Source organism: Pseudopodoces humilis, chromosome 13 (genome assembly GCF_049639895.1).
Source record: "Pseudopodoces humilis isolate 2021_Gansu_Grassland_sample_001 chromosome 13, ASM4963989v1, whole genome shotgun sequence".
NCBI lineage: Eukaryota > Metazoa > Chordata > Aves > Passeriformes > Paridae > Pseudopodoces > Pseudopodoces humilis.
The window spans coordinates 691285-717192 of NC_142212.1; the positions used below are offsets into that span (position 1 = coordinate 691285).

Sequence of the window (25908 nt, forward strand, 5' to 3'; positions counted from 1 at the left end):
GGGATTTCAAAGTCAGGCAAAGCTGCTGTTCCTCCTCCAGGCTCTGAACTGAACGCAATGAATGAAACTGGAGGTTGTTTTAAAGACCTGCAGCTCTGTGGGGCATTTCTCTTTTACATGCAGTGTGGAGGGGAAAATGCCAGAATAGCAGAAGAAAATGTATGTGCTAATTCAGTGGGGTCTCCCAGCAGTTTTTAGTTTTGGGGGTTTTGCTTTTTCTAATTAGAAATTTAAAATTAAAAGTCCCTGCTGCAAAGCCTGTAGCTGACACGTAGGCTGAGGCAGCAGTGAGTAGCAGGGAGGCCTGCACAGGGCTGTGTGAATTGCTTGCACTTTAGAATGTTCAAATGAAAGGTCATTCAGCCAAGCTCTTCAGCCAGGAAGGAAAAGGAAAAGCTAATTCTCTCTTCTTCCAGCTTGGGAAAGCCACCAGCATTTCATCACACAGGGTTTAAAGCTGTCATGAGGCCTATGGAACAGAAATTGGGGTGATGGAAGGTGTACTCAGCACCCCTAATTCAGCTGTCATTCAGTTTTAAGGCTGCTCTTCCTACAAACAACTAATGTACACAAAATTACTTACCTCTGTGTCCTGGGTTATGATAAACAGCATCAATCCCTACAGGTAAAAAACCCACTTCTGTAATTTGCAGCTTGTGAAATCCTGTGGGAAATAGGAAAAGAAAATTAGTATTGTGGTAAGGAGATCGAAATGGGCAAGTAATTGCAGCTTCCTCTCTGTTTTACACAGTGCAAATTCTCAGATATTTTTAAAGAAACACAGAATAGTATGTAAAGTGCAGGCAATTTTTGATCAACATCCATTTTTTAAGGAAGTCAGAAAGAAACTTAGTACATAGTACTATGTATAGTTCTTACTTTTTGTTGGCTTCTTGCCAGGGCACTGCTGTTTTTTTAACCCTTTTGTCCATTGTTTTGTTCCAATTATAATTTATTTACAAGTGTGTTCCTCAGGAATGTCATTCAAAAGACGTGCGCTATGAGACAAGGGAGATTTTCATTTTTCACACATCAGGTTAAGCTGTAGAAAGTGGATCAAACAGGACACATGGCTGACCTCTTTCTTTGTTTTTTTCCTCCTCTGCTGAAATAAACTCATAGGTGTGTGGAGGTAAATCCTAACTAAGGGTGCTCATACCTGTGTGGAGGTAAATCCTAGGTAAGAGTGCTCGTACCTGTGAGCTGGAGCCGGCTGAGCCAGGTCTCGGGGAGGTGGGAATGCTGATGGACTTTGATAAATCAGGCAGATAAATGATGCAGAGTCTGCACCAGCTCCTCCTCAGCTGGGATGGTGGGAGAGGAAAGCTCCAGTGTGGAGAGGCTGAGCTGCTGGCACCCTCCCAACTGGAGGAGGAGTGTGGGCTGCTCTGGAGCCCTGCAGTGTCCACAGCCCTGGCTGGGGCCAGACTCTGCCCAGGGACTAGCACTGGGGTCCTGGCCCACAGGAACCATTCCATGCTGGAGGATCATCCCAGGACCCAGGTGTGTCTGGCCATGCAGCTCCAGGGAATTTTGGCACTGCTGTGCAGAGCTTGGCTGCGGCCTCCCCTCCCTGTGGCTTGGCACCAGCCAGGCTTTTGGCATGAGGCTTTTGGCACTAGGGCTGGCAGGCATCACTCTGGGGAGTGACGTGGAGCAGGAACTCCACCGGGATGTTTGGCTTTGGTGGCTGCAAGAGCCTGGCCCTCCCTGCTGCTGTAAGAGCCCAGGGGGCATCAGTTCTGCCACATTTTTGTCTTTTGCCATCATCCCTACACCCTACGTTCCTCAAATCCTGCCAGCTACAAAGAGAAAATGAATATAGTTTTTGGGGTAGTGGTTGGACTTGATGATCTTGGAGGTCTCTTCCAACTGAAGATTATGTGATTCTCTGTGATTCTGCAAAACATGAAAAATCACCTTTTTCTTTATGGGGGAAAAAGGATTGGAAGGGGGAGTTTGTGTTGCACCAGCTCTGGTAAGTGAAGAGTACCACCGTTAAGAGATAGAACAGTTAAAAATATATCAAACTGCGTGTTGGCTTGGGTCCTACTTTGAAAAAGAAAATAATTATTCTGTAAAGGTGATGTGTGGTTGACCCATTTGTTTATCTGAGGTGAAAAAGAAAGGAAAAAAAGTCATCTGAGATCTGTCTGATGTGAGGATGACCTGAGCTGTGCCATACATATCTTTAGAGATGGGAATGATACCTCTTTCTAGCGGCCAAAATACTTCTTAAGGCATTGAGGAGATTTTCAAGATATGCATAAAGACAGATTGTTGTGAGTTAGACTGCTGGGATTTAAATTATGGCCATGTTGAAGGGAGAGCACCCTCAGCTTGAAGACATTCTAATTGGTGTCAGGTCACTCTGTCCTCAGAATTCAAAGTCATAAAATCGTTGCTAAAAAAGTGGATGCATTTCAGTGTGGAAGAATCAGGATAGGCTGGGCATTTGTGCAGGTGTGATTGTGTGCAGTTATACCTGCAATCAGCAATTAAAAATAAAAAAATAAAAAAATAAAATTATCATTGATTATAGCTCAGTAAAATGTCAGATCCCTTGCATTACTCCAGCAGCGCTGGTGCTGGATGGTGCTGGGTACACAATTCCTAAATTCAGTTTGTTTCTGTACACCAGACAAGATTGGGAAAATACTGCAAGAGTTAAAAAGGTTGAGTCTTTCTTTTTAGAATATATCACTTGATGTCAAATAAATATATCAAATTTAATTGACTTTTTAAACATATGAAGTGTTTCGGAGCTATTCTGTGGAAATAGCATTTAGAAAGTTTTACCTGTCCATGGTGTTTCTGTTTGAGTTGGACCTACACGGTGCTGGCAGAGAACTGGGCAGTTTGGGATTTTGAGGTGATTTTGTTTGAAGGCAGTTGCTGACTTGGCAGCTAATGTAACCTTCTGTGTTTAAATGCCAGTGTATTTTCCTCATTTGCAGTTGGTTTTTATGTACCAAGTCTGCTGTACAGAGGTTTGCAAAAAAAACCAAAAAAACCCCTCTTTTTTATCACCAATTCTCAGTGACAGTTGTTGTCATTAAATCTGTTTGTGTCACTGTAAATTGACATAAAGCCTTAGAAAGCTGGAAGTGGCTAAGCAGTTTTCTCACTCACAGGTAATTAGACAAATATAACATGGGAACATTTGTAGAGATGAGAGGATGTGGAAAGCAGAATTGTATTTAGGAGGCTTCTTTTCAGTACTGAATATTACTTCCTAAGGAAATAACTTTGTTCTGCAAATCAAGTGCATGGAGTTGTGCTAGTCATGACTTTAACAGATGACGGTGAGGAAAAGTAATTAGCCTTCAATCAGAAATGGTTACACTACGCCAGGCAGAGGTGCTTTGCACTGCACGCACTGTAAATGTAAGTCATCTTAACATAGTTGGGAATTTGTGAAGCTCTGAACTCAGGTTTCCATGTTTTCTCAGGTTCCTGAAATATTATTCACTGGGTGGTAGTGCCAGTCAGTTGTGTGCTGACAATGGGAATTAGAAGTCATTGAGAAGTCAGTGAGCCGCTGCACAGGAATGAGATCTATTCCAGTTGCATGGATTCAGTGTAAGTGTCACGTTACTCTGATTTCATCCCTTGCCTCCTGGGGGCTGCACACAGGAATTGTGCAGTGGGGTGGTGCAGCAGAGACACAGCAGGATAAGGGATCTCTTCTCCTCAGTACCTGTGGAACACGAGCTCAGGGTTCATGGCACTTGGGAGAGCACTCTGAGCACTGGTCCTGACTGAAATCAGAACCTCTGCTGAGTCAGCGAGGATGTGCACAGAGGTTTGGGGCTGAAAAATGCACACTGAGTGAGAAATGTAGCATCAGTACTGGTGGCCTTGCTGGATGGTTGTTTTGTGTCCTGACTTGGAGGGAAATGGATTGCTTTTGTTGGAGATTTTTTGAAGAGATGCGGGAAAAGAGATAGCATTTGAGGAGGACATAAGGAAAAAGAGTAAAGAAAAATAGGGGTAAAGTGTGCAGGTAGGACAGAGAGAAGACTGAGGGACTCTAGAGAGGAAAAGCAGTAGTGAAACAGGGAAACCTTCAAGGGTGAGAGCTGCAGGACTCCATCTGGACACAGATGACACTGTTAGTGCTGTAAGGCTGCTGTAGTTACTCCTGTCTTTTGTCGCTGTGGGGCCATCCCTATGTGACAGCCCTGCCTCTGCCCCTGCAATCTGCCTCACGCAGGAAGATTAAAGAGAGGTCCTAACCTGGAACACGTGGATGGCACTTTTCTTTTATTGAAAATGGAATATTTGTATTTTTTATGAGAGCTTTTGTAACAAATTGCCTAGAAAGCTTGTGATCCCAAGAGGGTTTATACTGGCTTTTGCCAGATAGCCAATCATTCATTATAATGTGGTTGCAGTGCATTTTACTTGAATTTATAAACAAACAACTCTTCCCTAAAAGCAGCCTTGCCAATACACTCTGTTGGTGGTCCTAACCCCTGCTGAAGCTGAGCTCTTGTCCCACAGCTTTGGAGCTGCCCCTGGCCTGGCAACTTCAAACTTTAACTGTGCTGCCATTACAGAAAAACCCTCTCTCATGACCTTGTGCTGAACATCAGAGCCGTAGGGACAATTAGACCTCAGAAAGTTTTATATTATCTGTGGGAAGGAGTGCAGAATCCTTCAAATCAAAATGCAGTTTAGATACCTTGCAGCTTGTGCTGGTTGGGTAAGTGGCTTTCCAGAATATTAATGTGTTGAAAATGTCAAGATTTTACTTCAAATTGTTATAAGGACTCACCTGTCTGATGTGAGAAGGATTTCATGCTTTCGTTTTGGTTTGCAGACACTGGAGGGGTATGTGTTGGTACGCTGTTATCACCATATATGTCTCACCTTCCCTCTGCCCCTCTTCTTTCTCACTACAGATTTCCAGAGTGGCAAAGGAGTCAGATTGTGACCTGTATTTCCAACACTGTAGTGGAGGGGAACGTTCCCTCACCTCTCCCCGCTGTGTGGCCCGGTTCCACGTGAAAGCTGATGTCTTGCAGTGATTGGGAAATAGCTGACACTTAACCACCAGTGTTTGTTGGCTGGGAGAAGCAGCGAGTTCAAAGCTGACCCTCTCCCCTGATGAGGAAAGATGCATTCCTTACAAGGAGGGATCTGGCTGGTGCCCAGCCCCTGCCCAGAACGTGCTGTCCTGTTCCATGGCACCCCACATGTTGTTCCCAGTCCTTCCCACTGAGCTCGGGCCAGTTCAGGGGTGATGGGGCAGGGGAAGGTGGGAAGTGGTGTGGCAGCTTGTGGGTGTCACGGGACAGCCCTTGGTGCCAGAGCATCACAGTGGATTTCATCCCTGAAGTCTCAAAGGGTTTAAGTTTTTCTGCTGTAAGAGAGCATTTCCCCTCTCAGGGGTTGGATACCAGAGGTATCAAAGGTATCAGAGGTTAGTGGGTTTAAATGTGACGTGGAGCCTGGCTGAGGTAAGGGGGGTGCTTCCCACAGGAAATTGCTTCCTTTCCTGCCTCAAGGGTTCCATTTGGGATGTGCAGGATGTGCTGCTTGGTTTGTTGGAGCCCGTTCTCAGGACAAGAGGACTTTTGGGAAGATAATAGGAAGAAAATGTATCTGATGAGGAAAATGAGGGGATGCCACCAGCACTTTACTGATATCTCTGGGTTTGCTTGTCAGTGATCCCTAATGTTGTATCTTGCTTTTGAAGATCCATTTCACATCCATTTGTGGTTGCAGATGCAGCAGAGAAAGGTGTAACTGCTGAACCCAAATAAAAACAAAATAGATCTTGGCAGCAAGAAATCAAAATTGCTGGAGAGAGCAAACAGTATGCAGGGTCCTGCCTCTATGGAGTAGTTTATGAAAGACCTATTTTGTGTTACTGAATTAAATTCTGTGGAAAATGTGGAGTATTGTGGCCTTCCTAAGTGTTGTGCTTGTGTGTGTGGGTTTGCACAACTTGGTGGTGCTCTGAACCCTCTCAGGCACCCAAAGTCCAGTGTTCCAACCACTTCTATCCCTTTTTCTGGCTGATGATTCAGCACGTTATTGTCTTTTTCCAGCAATGTCCAGACTTGTTTGCCTTTAAGTATCCAGACACTTTGTTCCTTTCTTATTGCTGCATCACCACAAAGGGCCTCATATGGATCTTATTTTCAACAGCCTCTGGGCAGCACTAAGGCTTTACTCTCATCATGAGCTGTTAGCACACTGAACTAGAAATCTGGGTAAAAAAACTTCAAAATTCAACCACCCTGATATTTTGATCATTCAGTTGTAATTTGCACAAGTGCTCTGTGGGAATGGACCTTGCTTTCCCAGCGTGTGGTTGAATATTGAAAAAGAGAGAAACTGAGAACTGCATTTTACTTATTTACACACATGTAATAACGATTGGGTTTTTTTTGAAAAGTATTGGTGAACTGCTATGTGAAGTTCTGCCTCTTTTAATATTTTGCTTTAGTCTGTTTTCGGTGTCTCCTGCAGAAAGTTACAGTAATGAATCTTTGTGGGAAAGATGAAGAGACTCCTCCACCCTTCATTAGAATTTGCTGCCTTATCCCAAATGCTCCAAAACACTTTTAAATCGCATAGTTGGAGCTTTTCACAAGTCAGTCCCCTTTCTCTCTCTTCATCTCTTATTCCAAACTGAAATATGATTGGAAATGTAAATTCCTGAAAAAGTGGCTGCAGCCTCCGTTGTCCAAGTCGGAAGTGTGAGCCAGAGTACACTGCAGGAGATGGAGCTGCAGCTGGGGTTTTTAGCCTGTGCCTGCTTCACGTTGTGCATGTGGAGTGTGGAACCTGCCCCAGAGCACATTTGTCTGTCTCTAGCTGCTCAGGACCAGCAGGAGAAATCCTGATCCTGGCTCTGTCCTTGCAGCCGAGGTTGTGCTCGCTGCAGTGGTGTGTACACAAGAGAGGGAGGGAGAGGGGCTGGGACTGTCCCCGCAGCACCTAAAAACCATGGAATGCTGAGGTGACTGAGGAAGGAGTTTCTGTAGAGACAGATAGAGGCTGAAATGCTGAGCTGTCCACAACATCCTTCTGATTGTTTCATATTTTGTACATGCAGCTGTCGCCTGTTGGCTGTTCCCTGCAGGAATCACTGTCCCACCCGTTCTTGCTGCACCTCAGACAGGACTGGGGTCAGAGTGGCCTTCAGCACGTGTCTGAGCTCCACCAGTGCTGCTGCACTAAGGACTGGCCTAAATATTAATATGTTTATATTTATTCTATGCATAAACAACCTGAGGCTGAACTGGAGTTGCTCGGCCTGGAGAAAAGGCTCTAGTTCTCCACAATTCCCTGACAGGAGGGGTTGGATTCTGCTTCCAGGGAACAAGGGACAGGACAAGGGGAAATGGCCTCAAGCTGTGCCAGGGAGGTTTGGATTGGATATTAGGGGAAAATTTCTTGATGGAGAGGGTTGTTGAGCATTGGAAAATGCTGCCCAGGGCAGTGGTGGAGTCCCCATCCCTGGAAGTGTTCCAAAACAGGGATGGATGCAGCACATGGGACATAATTTAGTGGTGTTGGTGCTGCATTGATGGTTGGACTTGAACTCAGGTTTTAACACAGAAACCTTACAGATCCTATGATTCTGCATTCAATGGCTTGGTGTTTTAATTTTTGGTAAAGGAGAAGGCAGTGCCTGCAGGCTTCCATGGGCATGGGTCAAACCTCAGCTTTAGGTGAAAACAGACAATTCTGCCATATCTTACAATTATTTTCAAGTGTTGCCTTGTTTGCAGGTGACTTCGGTAGCAGTGCTGGCAGGTTTTACAGGGGTGCCATTTGTCCTGATGAGCACATACATGAGTGACTCACTACTTTTCATTAGGAAGATAGAACTGAAACAAATCATTGGAATTTTGTGTGTGATCTGTGTGATGTGGATTTTTGACAGGGAGGAAGGACTTAGGGAATGAAACAGTTCATGTGAATGTATTTCTCTTGGTGTGTTGTGGGGTTACACTGAGCTGCAGTCTGAGGTGGAGGCAAAGTCTGAAGTGAGAATGAGCAAAATGAGTCACACAATGCTGCTGTGTGAAACCACAGTAACAGCATCAAACAAGGTGCTTCATTTAGAACTTAAAAACTTCATTTTCCTAATTTCTACCCCAAACAATTACTTTCTAAAGGAACTAAACCCTCTCTCTGTGGTTCTGGGACATGCTGCATGACAAAGGAGAGATTTCCTGCTGTGCTTCCTGCTAGGGCTGCTAAATTCCCCTGGAACAATTTAAACATCATTATCAGCCCATTCAAATTAGTATTTCCTCCTACATTTGTAAGGGATAAAAGGAGGTTTGTTTCCTTGCTGTTGACTTAAGTGTCCCACTGAAATTCCTTCACAATAGCTGCTCTGGCACAGGGTGAATCCTGGAGTGTTTAAACCTACTTGGGGCCACTGGAGGAAGGCAGAATTGGGGGCCATCAGCTCTTCCAGCCTGTCATTAATCCAGGAAATGCCCTGGGCCACAATCAATACAGCTGAAATTCTTGCCCAAATCCTGATTACAAAACTTCATAAAGGAAAGCCTGAGGAAATGAGAGATCTCTTCAGAACATCATCATTAAATAAAGGAACAATGTAATTTATGATTATAAACCTGACAAGGACTAGCAAGGAGTCCTGGAGGGTTCCCAAATAAGGAGATGGAGCTCTGCAACAATTCTTCAGTTCAAGCATCCCTGCTCACTAATTAGAAACTCAGTGAAACTCAGAGGTTTCCTTCCTTTCCTATTCAGAATCTTTCTGTCATCAGTCCTCAGCCGAACAGAGCTGGAGGGCACATACTTGGTCAGGAGCACTCCCGGGGCTGTTCAGGCCACTGACTGCTGCTGTCATGTCATTTCCTCTCTGTTCTTTCTCCAGGTGTGTATGGCTTATGCTGTGGCTGAAAGCTGTGCTGAGCAATGTGGCAGAGCAAACAAGCTGACACCAGCATCTGCGGCTAAGTCAGGGGATGAATCTGCCCAGTGTTTTCAGTGATGTTCTGAACAGGGATGAATACTCAGTTCACTCCTCTGATGAATTTAACAGTTTTTCTACTTTTGATGAATTGTTCATAAGGAAAATTAAAATCTTGGCTTTTTTTTTTTCCCCCCACCAAATTGATTTGATACTTTTTATATGAATAATTTCTGAGTGGGCTTTCCTGGGGGGCAGCTGAGGCTCTGTATTTTTAGCCTGTGCTGCATGTTGAACTGGTGGAAGCAGACGCAGGTGCTGGGGATTTTCTTTTCAGTTGGCAGAGTTAAACTCAAAACCCTAAAGGGTCACAAGAGCAAACCTGAAGGATGTTTGCCCTTTGGCGTCAGCTTCATAGAGCATCCATGAGCAGTTCCCTATCCCATGTTAGCCCTGCCAGGGTATACACAGAGCAGTTTGTGCCCCAGCAGATCAGATGTGGTTCAGATATATATAAATGTACAATCCTTCTTCAGGCTTTAAACAAAAATACAATTTCCATGTGGTTGGTGTGAGAATGAATAATATATTTAAATGGATTGCATTATTAAAGTGTGTGCTGTGGTTTTAGGCAGTTGGGCTCTATAAAATGGCACAGTAGCTTGACTCATCTTTGATCAACACTCCCAGTGCAAAACAAGGACCTTTTTCACTGCTAAACTTTTAAAATTTAAAGCAGAAACATGGATGGCTGTCCCTAACACTGCAGTGTGTGGGTATGAATGGGTAATGTTGAAATTAATGCATTTTTTCTGTAGATAAACACTCAGAAGTAAGGGGAGCATATAAGCTAAACAAAGGCCTTACACACACCTCTATTTGCTTCTTTATGTTTGTTTGCCTTTATATTTTTTGAGAAGAAGGAACATTTTTTTATAATTTAGTTACCATTAGAGCTCAGTTTGTAATTGGTTAAGAATGTCCTGGAAGTTTTTGACTTGCAGCAGATTCTGTGAGCCTGCCTAATTTTCCCAAGTGCTCTGACAGGCACTCCCTGACTACATTCCCTGATAAGCATTGTTCCTCTGAATTTTAACTTTAAAATTAAACAGGGCTGGTGGAAATGCTTTGAAGAAAGGAGCTTACCTAGCCACGAAGCAGATCATGCAAAGAGCTTGCTCTCCCCAAGATAAAATTCTTCAGAAAGGAATTACAAGGGTAATCGGAACCAGGCTTTCCAAAGCCTCAGCTCTTTTGAAAGTTAATAGCCAGCATAAATATACTCCATGCAATATCTGGGGAAGGAGGTTTGAGGGGTAAAATACAGCCAAGACTGTGCTGAAGGGCAAGAAACATTCTGCCTGCTCTGAGTTATTATTTTAACTGATAGAAGGATGATTGTGCATGAACTGTTTTGCTTCAAACTCCTTGGCAGAAGGATACAGCAAAATGAGACACATTTTGAAATGGCAGGAAGAGGAATTTCTTGGGTTTGTAGCTGGTGAAAAGGGTTAAAGAATTTATTTAGTTGTTCCCCCCCTCCTTCTTTCAACCTGGATCTAATAAAGGATGCTGTCATGGAAACATTGAAGACCAAACATCATGTAAATTATCTGGCCTTTGCCACAGGTAATACAAGTTCTGACTTACAAGGATTATCCAGAACTAAAGCCAGAGGGAGTATAAGGTTGCTATTCATTCACACTTTGAACAAAATCTGCCAAACAAGCCTGGCTGAGGCTATGTTGATGTATGTCTCCATTGTATGGTGTACCGTAAAATGAACGTTCAGCTTGCGTTATCCAGTTTTTCATTGTGCCTTGGGGCAGACACAGCTCTCTATGTTTTGCCAAGCAAGCCAGCATGAGGAATTTATGAAAAAAGAATAATGTAGGAAACAGAATGTTTTCAGGTTGAAATAGAAAGCAGATGCTTTCCAAGGAGTGAAGGCAATATAACAGGAACTTGTCCTGGATGAGTGGTGGGATGGATTCCCAAAGAGACACGGGTGCCTTCAGAGGATGGAGGAGAGCATAGAAAAACACTTTGCTGCATCAGGTTTAAAATGAAGACAGGTTGTTCCAAGTGTGATGTACCTCCCTTACATTGCTGTGGTGATGGCATGGCAGGCAGGATTTGAAGAGGGTGGTGGAAAAGGATTAGGCACTGAATTGAATGAGGTGTGTGCTGAACACTCAGCTCAGCCTGTATTTCTCCTGCGGTCTGCTTTTCCAGAATTTCCAAGGAGAGAAGCCTCAATAACTGAAGAGAGCACATGGGTTAAAGCCCCATCCTGAGCAGTGAGCTAACTGTGGTTTGGTCATGGAAACACTCAAGTACTGCCCTCATTTCAGGGAGATTTAGAGTCAGACGCATCCTGAACACTGAGGCGCTTGAAGGAGGCTGCAGGAACCTGCACAGAGTAAAACCCTCTGCTCATTTATCTGGGAACAGGTCCTGGGGAGAGCTTAACCAGCCCCAATGATGTAAGTGATAGCTCCGTTTGGAGTGAAAGCAGCTGGCTTGGGGGTTGTGTTGTCATTCTTCCCTCCCCTGTCTTTGCCAAGATAAATGTTCTTCCCCTCTTTACCTTACTCATTAAAATGTCTTCCCAGCCATCACAGATAAATCAAGTTGAGAACATGTTACAGTGCACACCTAAATGGTGAAATTCAATGAGGGAATTTAATAACGCCTCTCAGGCTGTTGATAAGATAGGAAATGACAACCTGTTAAGGGGTAAAGCTACAGTACTTTGTTATTTATTTATTAGAGCTTTAAATGGTGAAGAGATTGGAGCAGAAAAAGGACCCACTGGAAACAGTTATTTTTCAGTATTTTAAGAATGCCACCAAGTTGTTCTGTGAGGTTTTTGTCATTATTTTTCATAATACTTGGCTTTATATTGTCAGGCAGGCATTTGATAAAGAAATACAACTTATTTTTCTCCAGTGTGAGCAAACAGTTCTTGTTAAGTGTATGTTCTGGGTGCAAGTGGAAATACTGTGGTTTTGGGGAAGATAAACTACTTTCCTCAGGTGTAAGAATGGAATAGGAAATTCCATCATAACAGCAAGAGCTCAGCTCAGTTTTGGGAGTATGACCTTTGCCTCTCTCACATGTTAGTGCTGATCCAGCAATTAACAACTGGAAATAAAGCCAGCAGTGAAGAGATGTGGGTGCCTGGGGCTGACAGTGCCCTGCCCCTGACACCCTGATCCTCCTGGCGATTCACGCAGGTCTCTGGCTTTCCCTGGCTTATCAATAATTGTTTTTGGGGTTAATACCAGTTTTGAACTTCACCTCTGCCTGAAGTCAAGTGATTCTATCCAGGCCCCTGCACTGTGTCTGCCTTACATTGGTCTCTGTGTAGTTAAAGTTGCTATCTGAGACTCCTTAATGTCATGGCTCCTGGAGTAATTTTAGTAGAAAGGGAGATAGTTGTCCACTTGTAGGTGGGAGGCTTGGGTGGGTGGGTTGGTTGGTGTGATGGGTCAGTCCTTGCTGCTCCCATCGTGGGAGGAATTGCAGACTCTCAGAACAGGTTGTGTACAAAGAGATTTAAGGCATATCCAGTGCCACCCCTGCCATGGCAGGGACACCTCCCACTGTCCCAGGCTGCTCCAAGCCCTGTCCAGCCTGGCCTTGGACACTTCCAGGGGTCCAGGAGCAGCCACAGCTGCTCTGGGCACCCTGTGCCAGGGTTTTACCAGGCTCAGTGAGGAAGTGCTGATGTCCTAAGGTTTGTCTGTCTTTCTGCTTAGACAAAAGAAGCACTTGGAACTGAATGAAGGAATGATGGATAAAGCAAGCAGGCTGACAGCCCAGGCAGGAGTGCTGGCTCCAAGAATGGGTATTTGCATTACAGGAGTTATTCAATCGATGCAGATGCTCTGCAGAGCTGCAGACGGAAGTGAAAATGGGAGGAAGCAATGAAATTGGAGGTGTTAAAGGTGTGAAATGGTCTGAGTGGAAATTCAGGTGAAGGTGAAATCAGGGAACCTTCAGTGTCAAAAAAGTTCTGGCAAGAAACTGAGATATTCTATCCCTTCTTTACCTTCTAAAGCTGGCTGATGGTTTATCACTCTAGAAACATAATTTGTGAACACTGTGAGGGAAAAAGGGGAGGAAAGTTTATGAAAATCCACTTTGTCTCTTGCTGCTGTAACAAACTTATGGTTCTCTGTGACAGCAGGAGGAAATAATTTAGTAGTCTTTAACTGTGCGTTTTCCTCAGTTTGAGCTTCAACTATACTTTTTAAAATACGTACACCCACCCACAGCAGATTTTTGTAGCTGAAAGCTGAAATTCTTAGCATGTAAAAGCTGTGGGGATATCATGTGACCATGGAAAACCTGGATGTGTCCCTGGGTCAGTTTGAGGCCATCCTGCTGCTGCTAAGGGCTGGGTCAGGCACTGAGACAACTTTAAAGCACGGGCAGGGAGGAATTAAAATTCTCTGAGGGAAAAATGTTTTTCAAAACAGTAGAATTAACTTATAAGTGTCTTTAAAAGACAATACACAAATTTTTGAAATCAGGCCAAAATGTTGTGTAGTTCATATCTTCAGAGTGATGCAGAGTGATAATTGCAGGAGCTGAGTTTCTGAACGGCAAACAGGTGAGGAAACTGCTGCTGTTTTGTAGTGCAGCCTGACATAAATTGCCTTTTTTCCCCTTAGTGAAGAAATCTTTAAATAGCAAATTATGTATTCACAGGTGGGTTGTGAAATGACTTATCAAAGATTCACACACTATATAAAAAATCTGGGATTACAGAGTTCTCAAGCAAAATTACTTTGTTTCCTATGAGCAGATGCAAATCTGCTTCTTAATCTACTAATATTATGGAAGCTCCAAATAAAGATCTGTTTGAATGTTTTAGTATTTCAGACTCTTTTACACACAGAGCTGAAAATCTCTCCAGCATAGAAGCTCTGTGATCCTCAGTCCTGTGCATATATTTAGTTGTATATATTTGTTCTTCCTAATGGAGAATTAAAACATCATAAATCCGTGCTAATGTCTCTGAGTCCCATTACAAGTTATTCCAGGTTTTTTAAAAACCCTGATGAAGATAAGGTACAGTAGTTTGTTCATTTTATGATAACTTCATTCTGGGTTTAATTATTCATAAGATCACAACAAAAGGCAATATAGTTTGCAAATATGACTCTTTAATAGTATGGCACTTCAGTAGAGCAATCTGATAGTGAGTCTTCAGTGACAAATGAGTAATTCACTTTTATTTGAATTATAAATCATGTAGATTACTGCAATATAGATAGTTAAATTCTGCTCTATTCTCATGTTCCAGCAAGTATCCACAATACAAATGTATTTCAGCACTTGGTAAAATGAATGGAGTTTCCACCGAGGGAGTGAATTAAAACTATGTTAAAAATTCACTGTTTTATAGCAAAGTGTTGTAATTATCTAGTACTGGATGTATTTCCTGCCAGTTTAACTGCATAGATCTACCCTCCAATGTTACGGGGCAGTTCTTACACATAATGCAGTTCTCAGGACTCGAGGATATTTTAAGATAGTTAATGTGCTGTATGAAATGAAAGCATTGCATAGCCTGAGGGTTATGTGCAGATTGTTGTGGTGCCCTGGTGTGTGAGCAGGAGCTGGGCAGGACTGGGGGACACAAATGGCTTTGGTCATTAACCCACTGCACCTGCAGGGGCCCCAGGTCTGGTTTGGGCTGTACCTCCCCAAAGGCTTGAAGAGAACAAAGTGCCCTAAGTCTATGCAGTAGGTATACAGGATCCAGCAAAATCCTGTTCACTGCAGCCTGCAAATTTACATCTTCAGTGGAAATCCACAAAGAAAGATGGGGGAACTAGAGCAGCATTCTCCATGTCCATCTCTCTTACTACATCTTAATGTCTTTGTTTCACAGTCAGAATTACATCTCCCAAACCCTTTTCATTGTATTTTTAAGCCAGCTGAACCATCCAAGGCCAGGGCACTCTATGATAACCCAGCCTGTGTAGTGAGGGCACTGTTTCAGTACCATAAGCAACTTGTATCAAGTAGCCTAGCATGATTTTTCAGGGATTTTGTTCACAGCTGTCAAATATGGAGTTTTCTTCTAACTATTTATGTCATTTATAGCATTTAAAACTCTTAATTTCCTTCTGCTCTTCCCCCCTGAAAGACATCACCAGGTGATCGATTATGTCAAGATGTTTCAGGTATCAGTTGTCTTTTTCTTTTTTTCCCTTGTAACCAAACAAAATGTGGAAAGAAAGGGAAAAACATCACCCTGAACTATTATTTTAAAGATCTTCTCAATTAAGAAACAGAGTTAAACCAAATCCATTCTGTATGAAATAATCTAAGAAAATCTGTGTGTATGTTTTGTACAGGTTCCACGAAGGAGTTGATTGAGAGCTGCTGTGGAGCTGGCCAGCAGTGGGCTATAGACAATGGGGAGTGCACAGAAATTCCTGTAAGTGGAATGGATGGTGATATTTGCAGGTACGTAAGGTAAAACCGAACATTTTCAGTTAGCATAAAGAGTAGCGCTTGAGAAGAAATCAAATGTACTTCCTGGGATGTCCAGGAGACTGGGAACTGTGTCATTCATTGTCTGAATTATTTGTAGACTGGCAATAGTCATGGCTAATTAGAAACCAGGATTTCCCCCTCCATTTTCCCAAAATCTAATATAAACAAAAACTTTTTAAGGTTTCTTTTTGTCTCTCCCATGAGCAGAGCACAGATTTTTATTTCCCATTTTCTGTGGAGTTGCAGTTAGATGGGAGGGCAGAGCTTGGCTTTCCCTTGGCAAGTGCTAAATGCAGTGATTATCCCTGTCATTAAGGTATGTGTTTATTGCCCTCCCTGAGTGGCCTCTGGTTCTGCTGGAGGGAGGACCACATGCCTGATCCTGCTGCTGGTGTCAGTAGCACCTGCTCTGAGAGGCTGCCAGGTTCCCTCTGCACAGCAGGACAGGGATGGCTGCAGGGTAGCCTGGACCCAGTACCCCACGAGTCTGGAGGAGAGGGATGAAGACAAACTCACTCCAGACTCATATTCTCGAAGATTGATTGTGTCATTTAGATAATTGAAAAACTTTGGCATAAACCCTTTTATCAAATTGAGTGTCGTTGCACCTTTCTGAAGTTACTGGGAGATGGAAATCAACCCCACTGGTATCTGGAGTGACATAACTGACACATGCCAGCTGTCTGTGAAATAAAGACAGATTAAAAATTCCAGCCTCGGCCCGAGTAGATGCAAATCCAGTACATTAGTGAGTTGCACCTGTACATGTGAGGCTGGTTTTAGATGAAAAAGCCAGATCCCAAATGTTTGAGTCCCTGTGAACTTACTGGGATTTAAAGGAGTAAGAGGTCAGGGGTTCAGTTGTCTTAGTTGTACAATTTTAGTTGTGTCCCTGTGTTAAAGATTGAAGGCTGCCTACAAATATTATGTCTAAAGAAAACATTTTATATAAAAAAGTATTCAAGTATGTGGTCTCAGTGCCTGGAAAGCAAGGCCAAAAACTTGCTGCTGCTACTTGGAGCTGTGCCAGTGAGCAGAGCTGGTGACCCTGCCCCTCTCCAGCCCCAGGACAGTCTGTGCTGGAGCCCTGCAAGTCCTGCAGCTCCCAAGAGTCTGCTCGAGCTCAGCTCACTACCTAAAGATTGTAAGAAGCAGAATCACAAAATCCCGGGCTAGTTTGGGTTGGAAGGACCTTAAAGATCATCGCGTTCGACCCCCTGCCACGGGCAGGGACACCTTCCTCTATTCCATGCTGCTCCAAGCCCCATCTAGCCTGCTTTGGACACTTCCAGGGATCCAGGGAATAGATACAAAGTAGATGCTAATTAAAACAATCATGTTCCTGTTCTGCCAGGATGGTTTTCTGCACGTGTTTAGGTGTTACAGGCGGGATACTTTAGGCGTACTGGGGCATTCCCAGAGTGTGTCAGAGAGCCCTGGCCAAGGGATGTGTGCCAGTGTGGTGGCTTGGCCCCTGCAGGATTGCCCAGAAGCAGTGCTGCGTGTCCGCGGTGAGGGAGAACAGCTGCCTGGCCGGGATGATCGCCGCCAAGGAGGGGGACACGTGTGGCCCCGAGGACAGCGACCCCTGCGCGGGCTCGTCCTACAAGGTGAGCTCCTCTGCTGCTTCTGCAGGTGTGCAAGGTGTCCTCACTGCCTGCCTTCAGCAGGCATTTGTTCCTGCATTTCTGTGGGGCATGGAAAAGATGAAGTTGCAGGAATGTGGCAGTGAGATGGTGCTATTTGCATTTCAGTTTGCATCCCCTTTTAAAACTTAACAGTAATGTTGTTTTGAATTAATTTCCATCTCCATTTTGTAGACCTAACTGTATTGCTTTTGCTTCCTCGCTTTGGAAGTAGCTGAAAAGTCCATTTTAGTTTTTATATCTGTAGTGTAGAAGAATTTAGAAAATGATGTGGCAAAACCTAATTGAAGATGTAACGTGCAACCCATTACTGGGCAGTTCGCTTGGCTCCAGTGTTGAATTGTGGCCCCCCTTCCCAGTTCTACACAGTGCTGGATTAGAGGAACAAGCATTTAGTTGATGATGGAAGCTTTTGTTCATAAATAAAGGCAAACCATTAATGGACAGCACAAATCACAAATCCTGAGCCACAGCCTCCGCTTAGATAAATGAGATTTGCTTTATGAGAACCAATGAAGCCAAACCCATTTAAACCAGTTTGAAGATTCAGCTTGTCCTGTTTTCACCAGAACACTGCCTTCCAGAATTCATTTCCCTCTGATCATAATTTACATAGCTATAGCTCAGCTTAAGTGCAGCTTCCGTCAGCTCAGCAGGAGCCTGATTAGTTCTATCTGTTCTTGTACATCTCAGATTCTCACAGATAATTGTTCACTGGAGAAGCAGAGAAGTGGACATCCACTGCAGGGTTTAAGGTTTAATTAGCTGTGCTGATTTATCATCTTCAGAACCATTGTTAATTTGGGTCTGAAGTCTATCATTAGAGTAAAAGCACAATTTGTGCATTCAGGAGAAGACATTAATATGTCTGAAATGTGACAGAATTGTTATTCTTAGGTTTTCACCAGGGGTCATTTGCATGCCAGGCAGAGCCAGGCTGTAGTGTCAGCCTGATTACACATGCCATTCCTCAGGCAGAGGTGGGGAAGGAGAACTCCAGCATTTCTGGCTGAGCTGAAACCAGTGACAAAATACTCTCGTGGAATGGTTCCTCATGCGAGTTCCAATGGGATTTTTCCTTTAAGATAAACTCTCTGAGATAGTAAAATTACTGAACAGCTTTGCTCAACCTATTTAGCTTGGTTAGCTCTTGAGTCATTGCAACTACTCCCTGAAAAAGAAAATCAATAGATATTGAGACTGTTGAGACTTCTTATTACTTTAGCATTACAGTATGTACTGCTGTAATACAAAATAATCTGACTTTGTAGTGCTTCCTAATGCTTTGTATTACAAGAAAGGTTTTCTAATTTTATTATGGTTAAACATTGTTTCAGAGGGGATCTGGCAGAAGATGCTGACTTGTCCCATAGTGGTGTTTTCCCTGATCTGTCTGCTCTTAGTAAATGTGGCATAAATCAAAAAAGCTTGTCTGGAATGTGGAAAGATTCATTAATTGCTCCCAAACCCAGCAAGATACTTACACTGTCTTGCCGAAAGCCAGGGTTTTATCTCCAGGTTACAAACATTTGTAGGTTTTCAGGCATTTTAGATGTATTCACCTCTTGCTTCAAGGTGAATGTGGCAGTGCTGATTTTTCACATCCAGGACTTCAGCCTGTGTTAAATCAACCCAGTCTTAGGGTGCTTTAATTGTTATTTACTCTAACACAAAAAGCACAGGCTTAGGGATTTTTCCTAGTGGATGGAGACTCCACCATGGTAAATCCAATTATGCAGGATTCCAGCAAAGATAGTTTTGAGGGGAATGCAGAAAGCTGTGAACCAAAGAACAGTTCCCAAGGTGGGTTTCTCAATTGCAAGGCAAAAATAGTCATATTTTCTGTTAAATGAGTTGTAGAATTCCTGGGAAGTTCAAAAAGCAGCTAATGGAAGGTCGAGGCATTCCAATTTTTGCATTTTAGAAGGAACTTTTCAGTGAACGAGCTTTTCCACTGGAAAATGAGACAGCTTTGTTCACCTGGAAAATATGTGAACCCAAAGATGTATGACTGATTTAATACTCTCTGTCATGCCTGCACATGGGATAAATTGTGACTCAAACTATGACTGAAAGAGGCCAGGGTCTTCAAGGCAAATATTGCATATTTTACAGTACTTCAGCAAAAACATGTATTATCTTGAACTTCTTCTGTTTTGCATATTGAAGGTGACAAAACTGAGCTAAAACAAAAAAAACGCAGAAAACAGAATTTTTTTTTTTTCATAAAATTTTGAATTTGAGGGTTCTGGATTTAGGGAGGATGGCAAGAGGAATTTTCCCTCTTCTAGCATGGCCAAAATTCATTATTGCAAGGGTTTTTGTTTTTTTTTTTAATATTATTTTGAAAAGATAATTTAGCCTATTTAGTGTGCAAAATAATTTATCCTCTTCAAGGCCTTTACTGTAGAATTTTCACAAATGTATTTGGGCCCATGAAGGGAGTTCCTTATGTCTGTGCATATTTGCAGATGTGAGTAATGTCTGCTGTTTATGATGTTTGGGGGATTTCTCAGATTAGGAACCAGGGCCGTAAAATGTGAGCTGCAGCCATCAGTGCTGGCTGAACATGCCAGGCTGTGCACTGAGTGTGAAATGCTCACAAAAATCCCAATGCTGTTCTGAAAAAAGGGACTCAGCAGAAGAGTTTCTGAGCATTGAGCTGGCAGTGAGTGCATTTCCCTGGTAGAGACAGGCTCTGGATTAATGGGAATGCTCACCTAGGATTTCTAATGATGAAAAGTGACCCCTCCCCATTTTCATACGCGTACAGAACTGCCTCTCTTATCTGCCCTGCCCAGGTCAGGGATCTCCCTCCTGGGAACTGTTCTGTCCTTGGACTTTCTGTTGTTAGAGTTCCTGCTGCCAGCTTGAATCCTGCCCTTCATTTCCCATGTCCCTTTTCACAGGGTGAATGTTTGAACGGACTGGAGCCTCCTCTCTGGGTTCAGAGAAGCTGTTCCAGTGTAACTGCAAACTCTCAGTGAGTGGGTGGCTATCAAAGGAGCTGCAGAGAAAAAGAGTCTCTCTGCTTTTCTGTCAGTGAAACAGATGTTAGTTGTAGCTAAAATATAAAAATCAGTTAGGGATGAAAGGACACTTAAATTCAAATCCACAAAGGCATGTCCAGCTCAGATATGACCCCTGTTGTCTCTGCAGCAGAGACTCGCAGCTCCTCAACTTCCCTGCTTGGTTAGATATCCACTGTGCATCCACAGTATGGACTTTTTGAGTTTGGTGTCATTTATCTGATGCCTTTTTGTGACCTGACTGTGCAGTAGATTTGTCTGAGATTGAGTAAAGCAGCACACAGTTTTTGTCTGCCACCTGCAGCAGAGCAAGCTGTAAGAGGTGGGAGATGAATGTGTCAGCGAAGCTACTGTTCAGATACTCTGATGGAGGAGAAAGGATCAAATACAGCCTGGCCTCCCTCCAGCCAGTCTCAACAGGATGCTGTCCAGCACAGACAGGTAATTAAAGGTCAGAGCAGGTTTGCTGGGCAGTAGCACAGAGAGGAGAGTCTTTACTGACACCTGACAGGGCTGGGATGCTGCTGACCCTCATGTCTGTGCAAGTTATTTCCAGTTCCTGTCACGTTGCTTCAAACTGACCATGTTTTGAGCTCTAATGCAAGGAGGTGCAGATCTGTGTTATTTTGTTTATAATTTTTGTTCATACTACACGCAAGCAAGGCCTGTGAGCAAGAGCTGGGCGGAGCTGATCTGCAGCACCACTCCTTCCTGCTGTGTGGAGTTGCTGAAATCACTGGCACAGTCAGACGTTGTGTTTGTTGTGGCTGCAGTTGACCCGTTGGTGGAGAATGGCAAAAACAAGCACAAGTAAAGCTCTGATATTTACAACTGTCCACACTCCAAATGTTTTTCCAGATGATCCACTGCTTAGGCAAGTGCAGATCAGTTCCAGGTGTGTGGGCTCATCCTTGAAGCTGTGTTAAATCATGGAATAGAATTGTTAAGGTGGGGAAAGACCCCTAAGATGATCAAGTGCAACTGTAAACCCAGTACCACCGCCCTGTTCATCACTAAACCATGTCCTCAAGTGTCACATCCACTTCTGACCACTTCCAGGGATGAGGACTCCACCAGTGCCCTGGCAGTTGGTTCAGTGCTCTCAAATGCTCGTTGCTGACATTGCTCTTGTCCTGCAGCAATGCTGTGACTGCTGCAGCCTGGGCCTGCGCCTGAGGAGTGAGGGGAAAAGCTGCGAGTCCAGCATCAACCTGGGCTACCCCTGCAGCCACGTGATGCTGTCCTGCTGTGAAGGGGGGGATCACTTCATCCATCCTGAGATCAAACGGCATCCTGAGCCTTTGCCAACGGTGACCCCCGAGAAGGGTGAGTGTCCATTTGTAACTGAGACACTGCAGACAAGGGCTCTGCCTCACATAGACCTTCAGGGGAGATTCTGGAGGGAGCAGTGCGTTGGGGGCACTGCTGCTTTCCTCTCAGGTCAGCTACAGATTTCCTTGTTCCTAAAGCAGGCTGGAAAAAGCAAAGAATATGTGTATGTTTCTCATCCTTAAATATACCTAGGACCTCACTGAGCAAGGAACTTTGGCTGTGTGTGTTCAAGAGAAGCTGACTGAGAAAGTCGTTTAAGGATTCATTTTATTGTCACAGAAAGCCTTGTTAGACTTGGTCAGGGATGGAAGCAGGTGGTGTTCCAGCTTTGGCTGCTGTTTAGAGGCAGCAGGAAGGACAGCCGTGTCACTGCTTAGTGGCTCCCAGCTGCTGCTAATGCTAATGCAGGAGAAGCCAACAAATTGTGATACTGGAAAGTTTCCAAACCAACTGAATAACTTCTGCATTTAGAAATTCAGTGTGGGGCCAGTTTCAGATGGGGCTCAGCACAGTACCTTAGTTCAAATGTCAGTGGGAATGGGGTTGGCAGTCATGTGAAAGGTGAGCTTGTGATCTCCCTTGTGGCTTTTTCTCAGTGCCTCTGTAAAATATCTGTCCCTACAGCCTTAGGGAAGGAGGAGATGGCCCTCCAGCACATCAGTGTTATCTCCAGGATGGGTTCCTTTGTTCTTATCCTTTCAGTAACTGTTTGGGGTAGATCTGACTTTTCTTGGCATTTGTGTGCACACATACCCCATTTTGTCCAGTCCCAGCACTAAAACAGCCGTGAGAGATGTTCTGCTGTAGTTTCAGAGAGGGAAGATCACCATGCAGCATTGTCCATCAGCAGTGAGGCTGAGCTGTCCAATAACCTTCCTGGAGATGACCTGGATGAGTGTCTTCTCTATGGGGGGGAGCTCTGTCAGCATCTCTGCATCAACACCGTGGGCTCCTACAAGTGCTCGTGTTTCCCAGAGTTCACCCTTCAGGAGGATGGTATCAGCTGCTCTCCAGGTGAGAAAAGGGACATGAGAAACTCTGCAGTTTCTCTCTGAGGTTTTTTTAATGGGTGTTGATTCATGGTCATGTCCTTTAGAAACTGTAAAATTTCTAAAGGAAACCCAAAATTGTGTAAAAAGAAAAATTATAATATAGGAAACTCAGTTATGCCTTATTTTTGTGTTTGGTGGTATGGGATAAGGGTGGTGTTTCATATGTTCAAATCAAGAGTGTTTGCACTTTTCAGAAGAGGATTTGTAAAGATTTTTAAAGAAATACCTGTTCTTCTCAGAGTAATTTTGTATTTCACAGTTAGGTTTTCTTTAGGTAAGTTAGATAAACTCAACTCAGTTCAGACAGACAACATTGCTTCCTAAGCTTTGATTTTTATCTGAAATTAACATGCTTCAGTGATAACAAACTCTAAATTTCTCTATACTTATCTAAATTTATGTGGTGGAAGTCTGGAAAGTAAAGTCTATTGTGTTCTAATTGTTTTGATGTGTGGAGTTCTCCAATGGCACAATTTCAAGTCAGATAACCCAGAAAGCTGAAACCTCATATTAGTTACAAGTGCTTTCTGTTACTTAACAAGCAAAACCAGTGTTTCCATCCAATGACAGAATTCCTTAGGCTTCTAATCCTCTGCCCAAGCCAAAAAGAGTGTTCTGTATGTGATCCTTCTCAATGTTGTGCTACAGCCTTTACCTCAGGAATGCATTTGACTGTTCCTGTGGCAGCTGTCTGCTCTGCTTATATTAAAATTCTGGAAAAGGAACCTAATCCAAAAGAGGCAAAGAAAAGTTATTTTAACACTGCAGAATTTGGCCTGATTGCTCACCTGGAGCGTATCTGTGGTCTTGCTTTGCAGTTTTTCTCCCAGCACTGTCTCAGCTGAAGTTCTGGGTGAAGCATCTTGTGACCTGGGAAGTCATGTTCCTGCAGATCTGCAGGACTGTGGTGCTCACGGGTGTGCCCAGGGGTGCAGAGGGGTTTGCAGTGGGAATGGGATTGTGACAGGGGCAGGGGACACCGTGGGACTGCAGAGGTGCACGACAGGGGCCAGGGCAGGGAGGGTGGTGCTGCCATTGCTGGGCCAGGTTGAGGGAGGGTGAGGGAGGTGATTGGGAACCTTTGCTTGGCTGGACCATACCTGGCACAGTGGCCTTTCAATTCTCCTTGTTCCTCTGTGTCTGTGCATGTCTTGGGCATTCCTGGGGAAATCATTCAGGCCATGCCCCAAGCAGGTGATTTTTGTTTGTCTCTGTTCCACACCTGCTGACTTCATTTGTTTAAGGGAATCACTCTTCCCATACTCCAAAGCTGCACTGCAGTCACCATTAGTCATTTAATGTTGTCACTGTTTTGGAGCTCACACTTTGCTCCAGGTGACATGTGAATTCAGTGGGGACAGGACACATCCCTCTTAAGGGAGAATTCGGCCCTATGGATTTAGGTTTCTTTGTTTGTTTCTTTTGTTCTTTCTGTTTTGATGATACTGATAAAGTGGGTTACTCTTACTGATGTAACAGCTCTTTTTTTGCTGTACCTTTAACATTATTGTCTGTTGAAAATATTAGTGGCAGACAGCAGCTGTCATGTTTTCCACTTGGCTGTACAAAAGTCATTCCAAAGTATCCTGTGCTTGCAAAGGTTTTTGTTGTTTGTTTGTGTTGAAATAGGATGGACAGGATAAGGTCAAAGGCTTGTTTTGGGTTTGGGTTTTTTTTTCCATCAAATACTGAATGAAAGACAGTCACGGTATTTAAAATACAGCAAATGTTTTAAAAATTAAATTAGCTCTTTCCAGTTTATTCAGATACTGCACTGTTTTACAGAAGTTACAGTCAGCCAGGTTCTCTGATCTGTATCCATGATGTTTGTTTCCTCCTCCGGACCATGAGGGAGTGGGATGAATGGGATCACCCGTTGCTGTGGGGTGTCTGGTGGGGATGGAGCTGTCCCTGACCCTCCCTTGCCTTGCAGATCCTGACAGAGGACAGGTGACCAGGCTGGAAGCCAAAGCCACCATCCCTCCAGTAGCTTCTCCCTCCCAGCCCATCCTCGTGGTGTCGTTGCAGGAAGAGCAGGACAAGTGCAAAGGTACGTTGGAGGTGTCAGCTGCAGAGGAATGTTTGGAGACAGAATAAAATTCCACTCATCCCTTCTCCAGTATGATTTCAGTGCACAGCTTTAATCTGTTACTGCTGGCACAAGGCTGAGGAATTGTCAGGGGAGACCTGAGGGAGAAATTTGAGGCTGCTCTCTGCTTTCAGGGTTATTCCCCACCTGCTCCTCAGGCTGGGGTGGGCAGTGCAGCTGTGCAGGGTGATGTGAGCAGTGCAGATAGGAGTGGCCAGGTGTGTCTGTGTGCAGCAGGAGGGTTGGAAGCAGTGCTTAGGGTTGCCTGGACAGGTTGGCTACAGGCTTATTACCCTTGCCTGAGCTCAGATTGTGCTTGGCTGGCCTGCAGTGGAACTGCAGCTGATCTGTGCTGGGGGTCCTGATGTATTTTGCAATTTTGTGTTGTGCAGATAACGGCCCCTGCAAGCACCTGTGCAACATCGTGGAAGGAGATGCTGTGTGCTCCTGCATGGCTGGGTACACACTCATGGCTGACGGGGTTTCCTGTGAAGGTGAGAGCTTTGGGCTCCCCACAGAGCCATGGTTAAATGTTCATGTACCCCACACCCCTGGGTGTTCCTCATTTTCAGAATTGGGAATTGCAGTGCCATCAGAGAGACCATTTGGCAGAAGGAGCCCCAGTTCTGCCTCACAGATACCTTCTGAAGCACTGCATGGCTGTTACCTGGTGAGGTGGAGGCAAGCCTAGGCTGGTGCTTTTTAACTCTGACATTGCAGGCTTTTTTTCAGTCCTCCTGGTTTCTCTTCCCACTCAGGTTCTTCCTCAGGCTCTGCGTGCACAGCTGTGGACACACAGCAGTCTCACTGGGAACAGGAGCAGCAAGCAGGACACAGGCACCTTTGCTGTCCTGGGTCACCCTCAGAGCACAGCTCTGCCCTGGCATCTGCTCTGTTTGCTTCTACTTCCTCTTGCCTTGGAAACCTGAACTCAGGGAGGCTTCACAGCTGAGGCACGATGTGCCATGGGATCTGGGCCAGCTCCAGGTGTTCCTCTTGCTGCTGGAGCTCTGGCCTGCCCAGTGATGAGTGGTGAATTCCAAAGCTCCATCAGCACCACTCCCATCACAGAAATTTTAAATGGATGTTCTTGAGTGGTGACAAGGGGTATGTTTGCCCAGGGAGGGTTTGGGGATCAGAAGCAATGCCCTGGGACATGCCTTAATTACAGATCTCTAAGGGGGCAGTGACAGTGAAATGCAAACAGGAGCTCCCAATGCTCAGAACTGTTCACAAATGATCCACATCACTCTTAATCTTAGATGTTATTGAATAACAAATCATTTTCATGAAATTCCAGACAGTCTGTGAAGAAAATGGGATTTTA

The 25908-nt window shown here is 44.2% G+C and overlaps 1 protein-coding gene across 6 annotated transcripts in view; it reads left to right on the forward strand.

The window, feature by feature from the left end:
• Positions 1 to 25908, forward strand: part of FBLN2 (fibulin 2) — an 89030-nt gene that overhangs the window by 44597 nt on the left and 18525 nt on the right. For all 6 annotated transcript variants that reach the window (XM_088061860.1, XM_088061863.1, XM_088061859.1 and 3 more), the window contains exons 3-8: positions 15292 to 15403; positions 16914 to 17043; positions 21248 to 21434; positions 22248 to 22454; positions 24426 to 24542; positions 24974 to 25075. In XM_088061860.1, coding sequence (XP_087917986.1) covers positions 15292 to 15403; positions 16914 to 17043; positions 21248 to 21434; positions 22248 to 22454; positions 24426 to 24542; positions 24974 to 25075 — 855 coding nt within the window. The remainder of the gene's footprint in view (positions 1 to 15291; positions 15404 to 16913; positions 17044 to 21247; positions 21435 to 22247; positions 22455 to 24425; positions 24543 to 24973; positions 25076 to 25908) is intronic.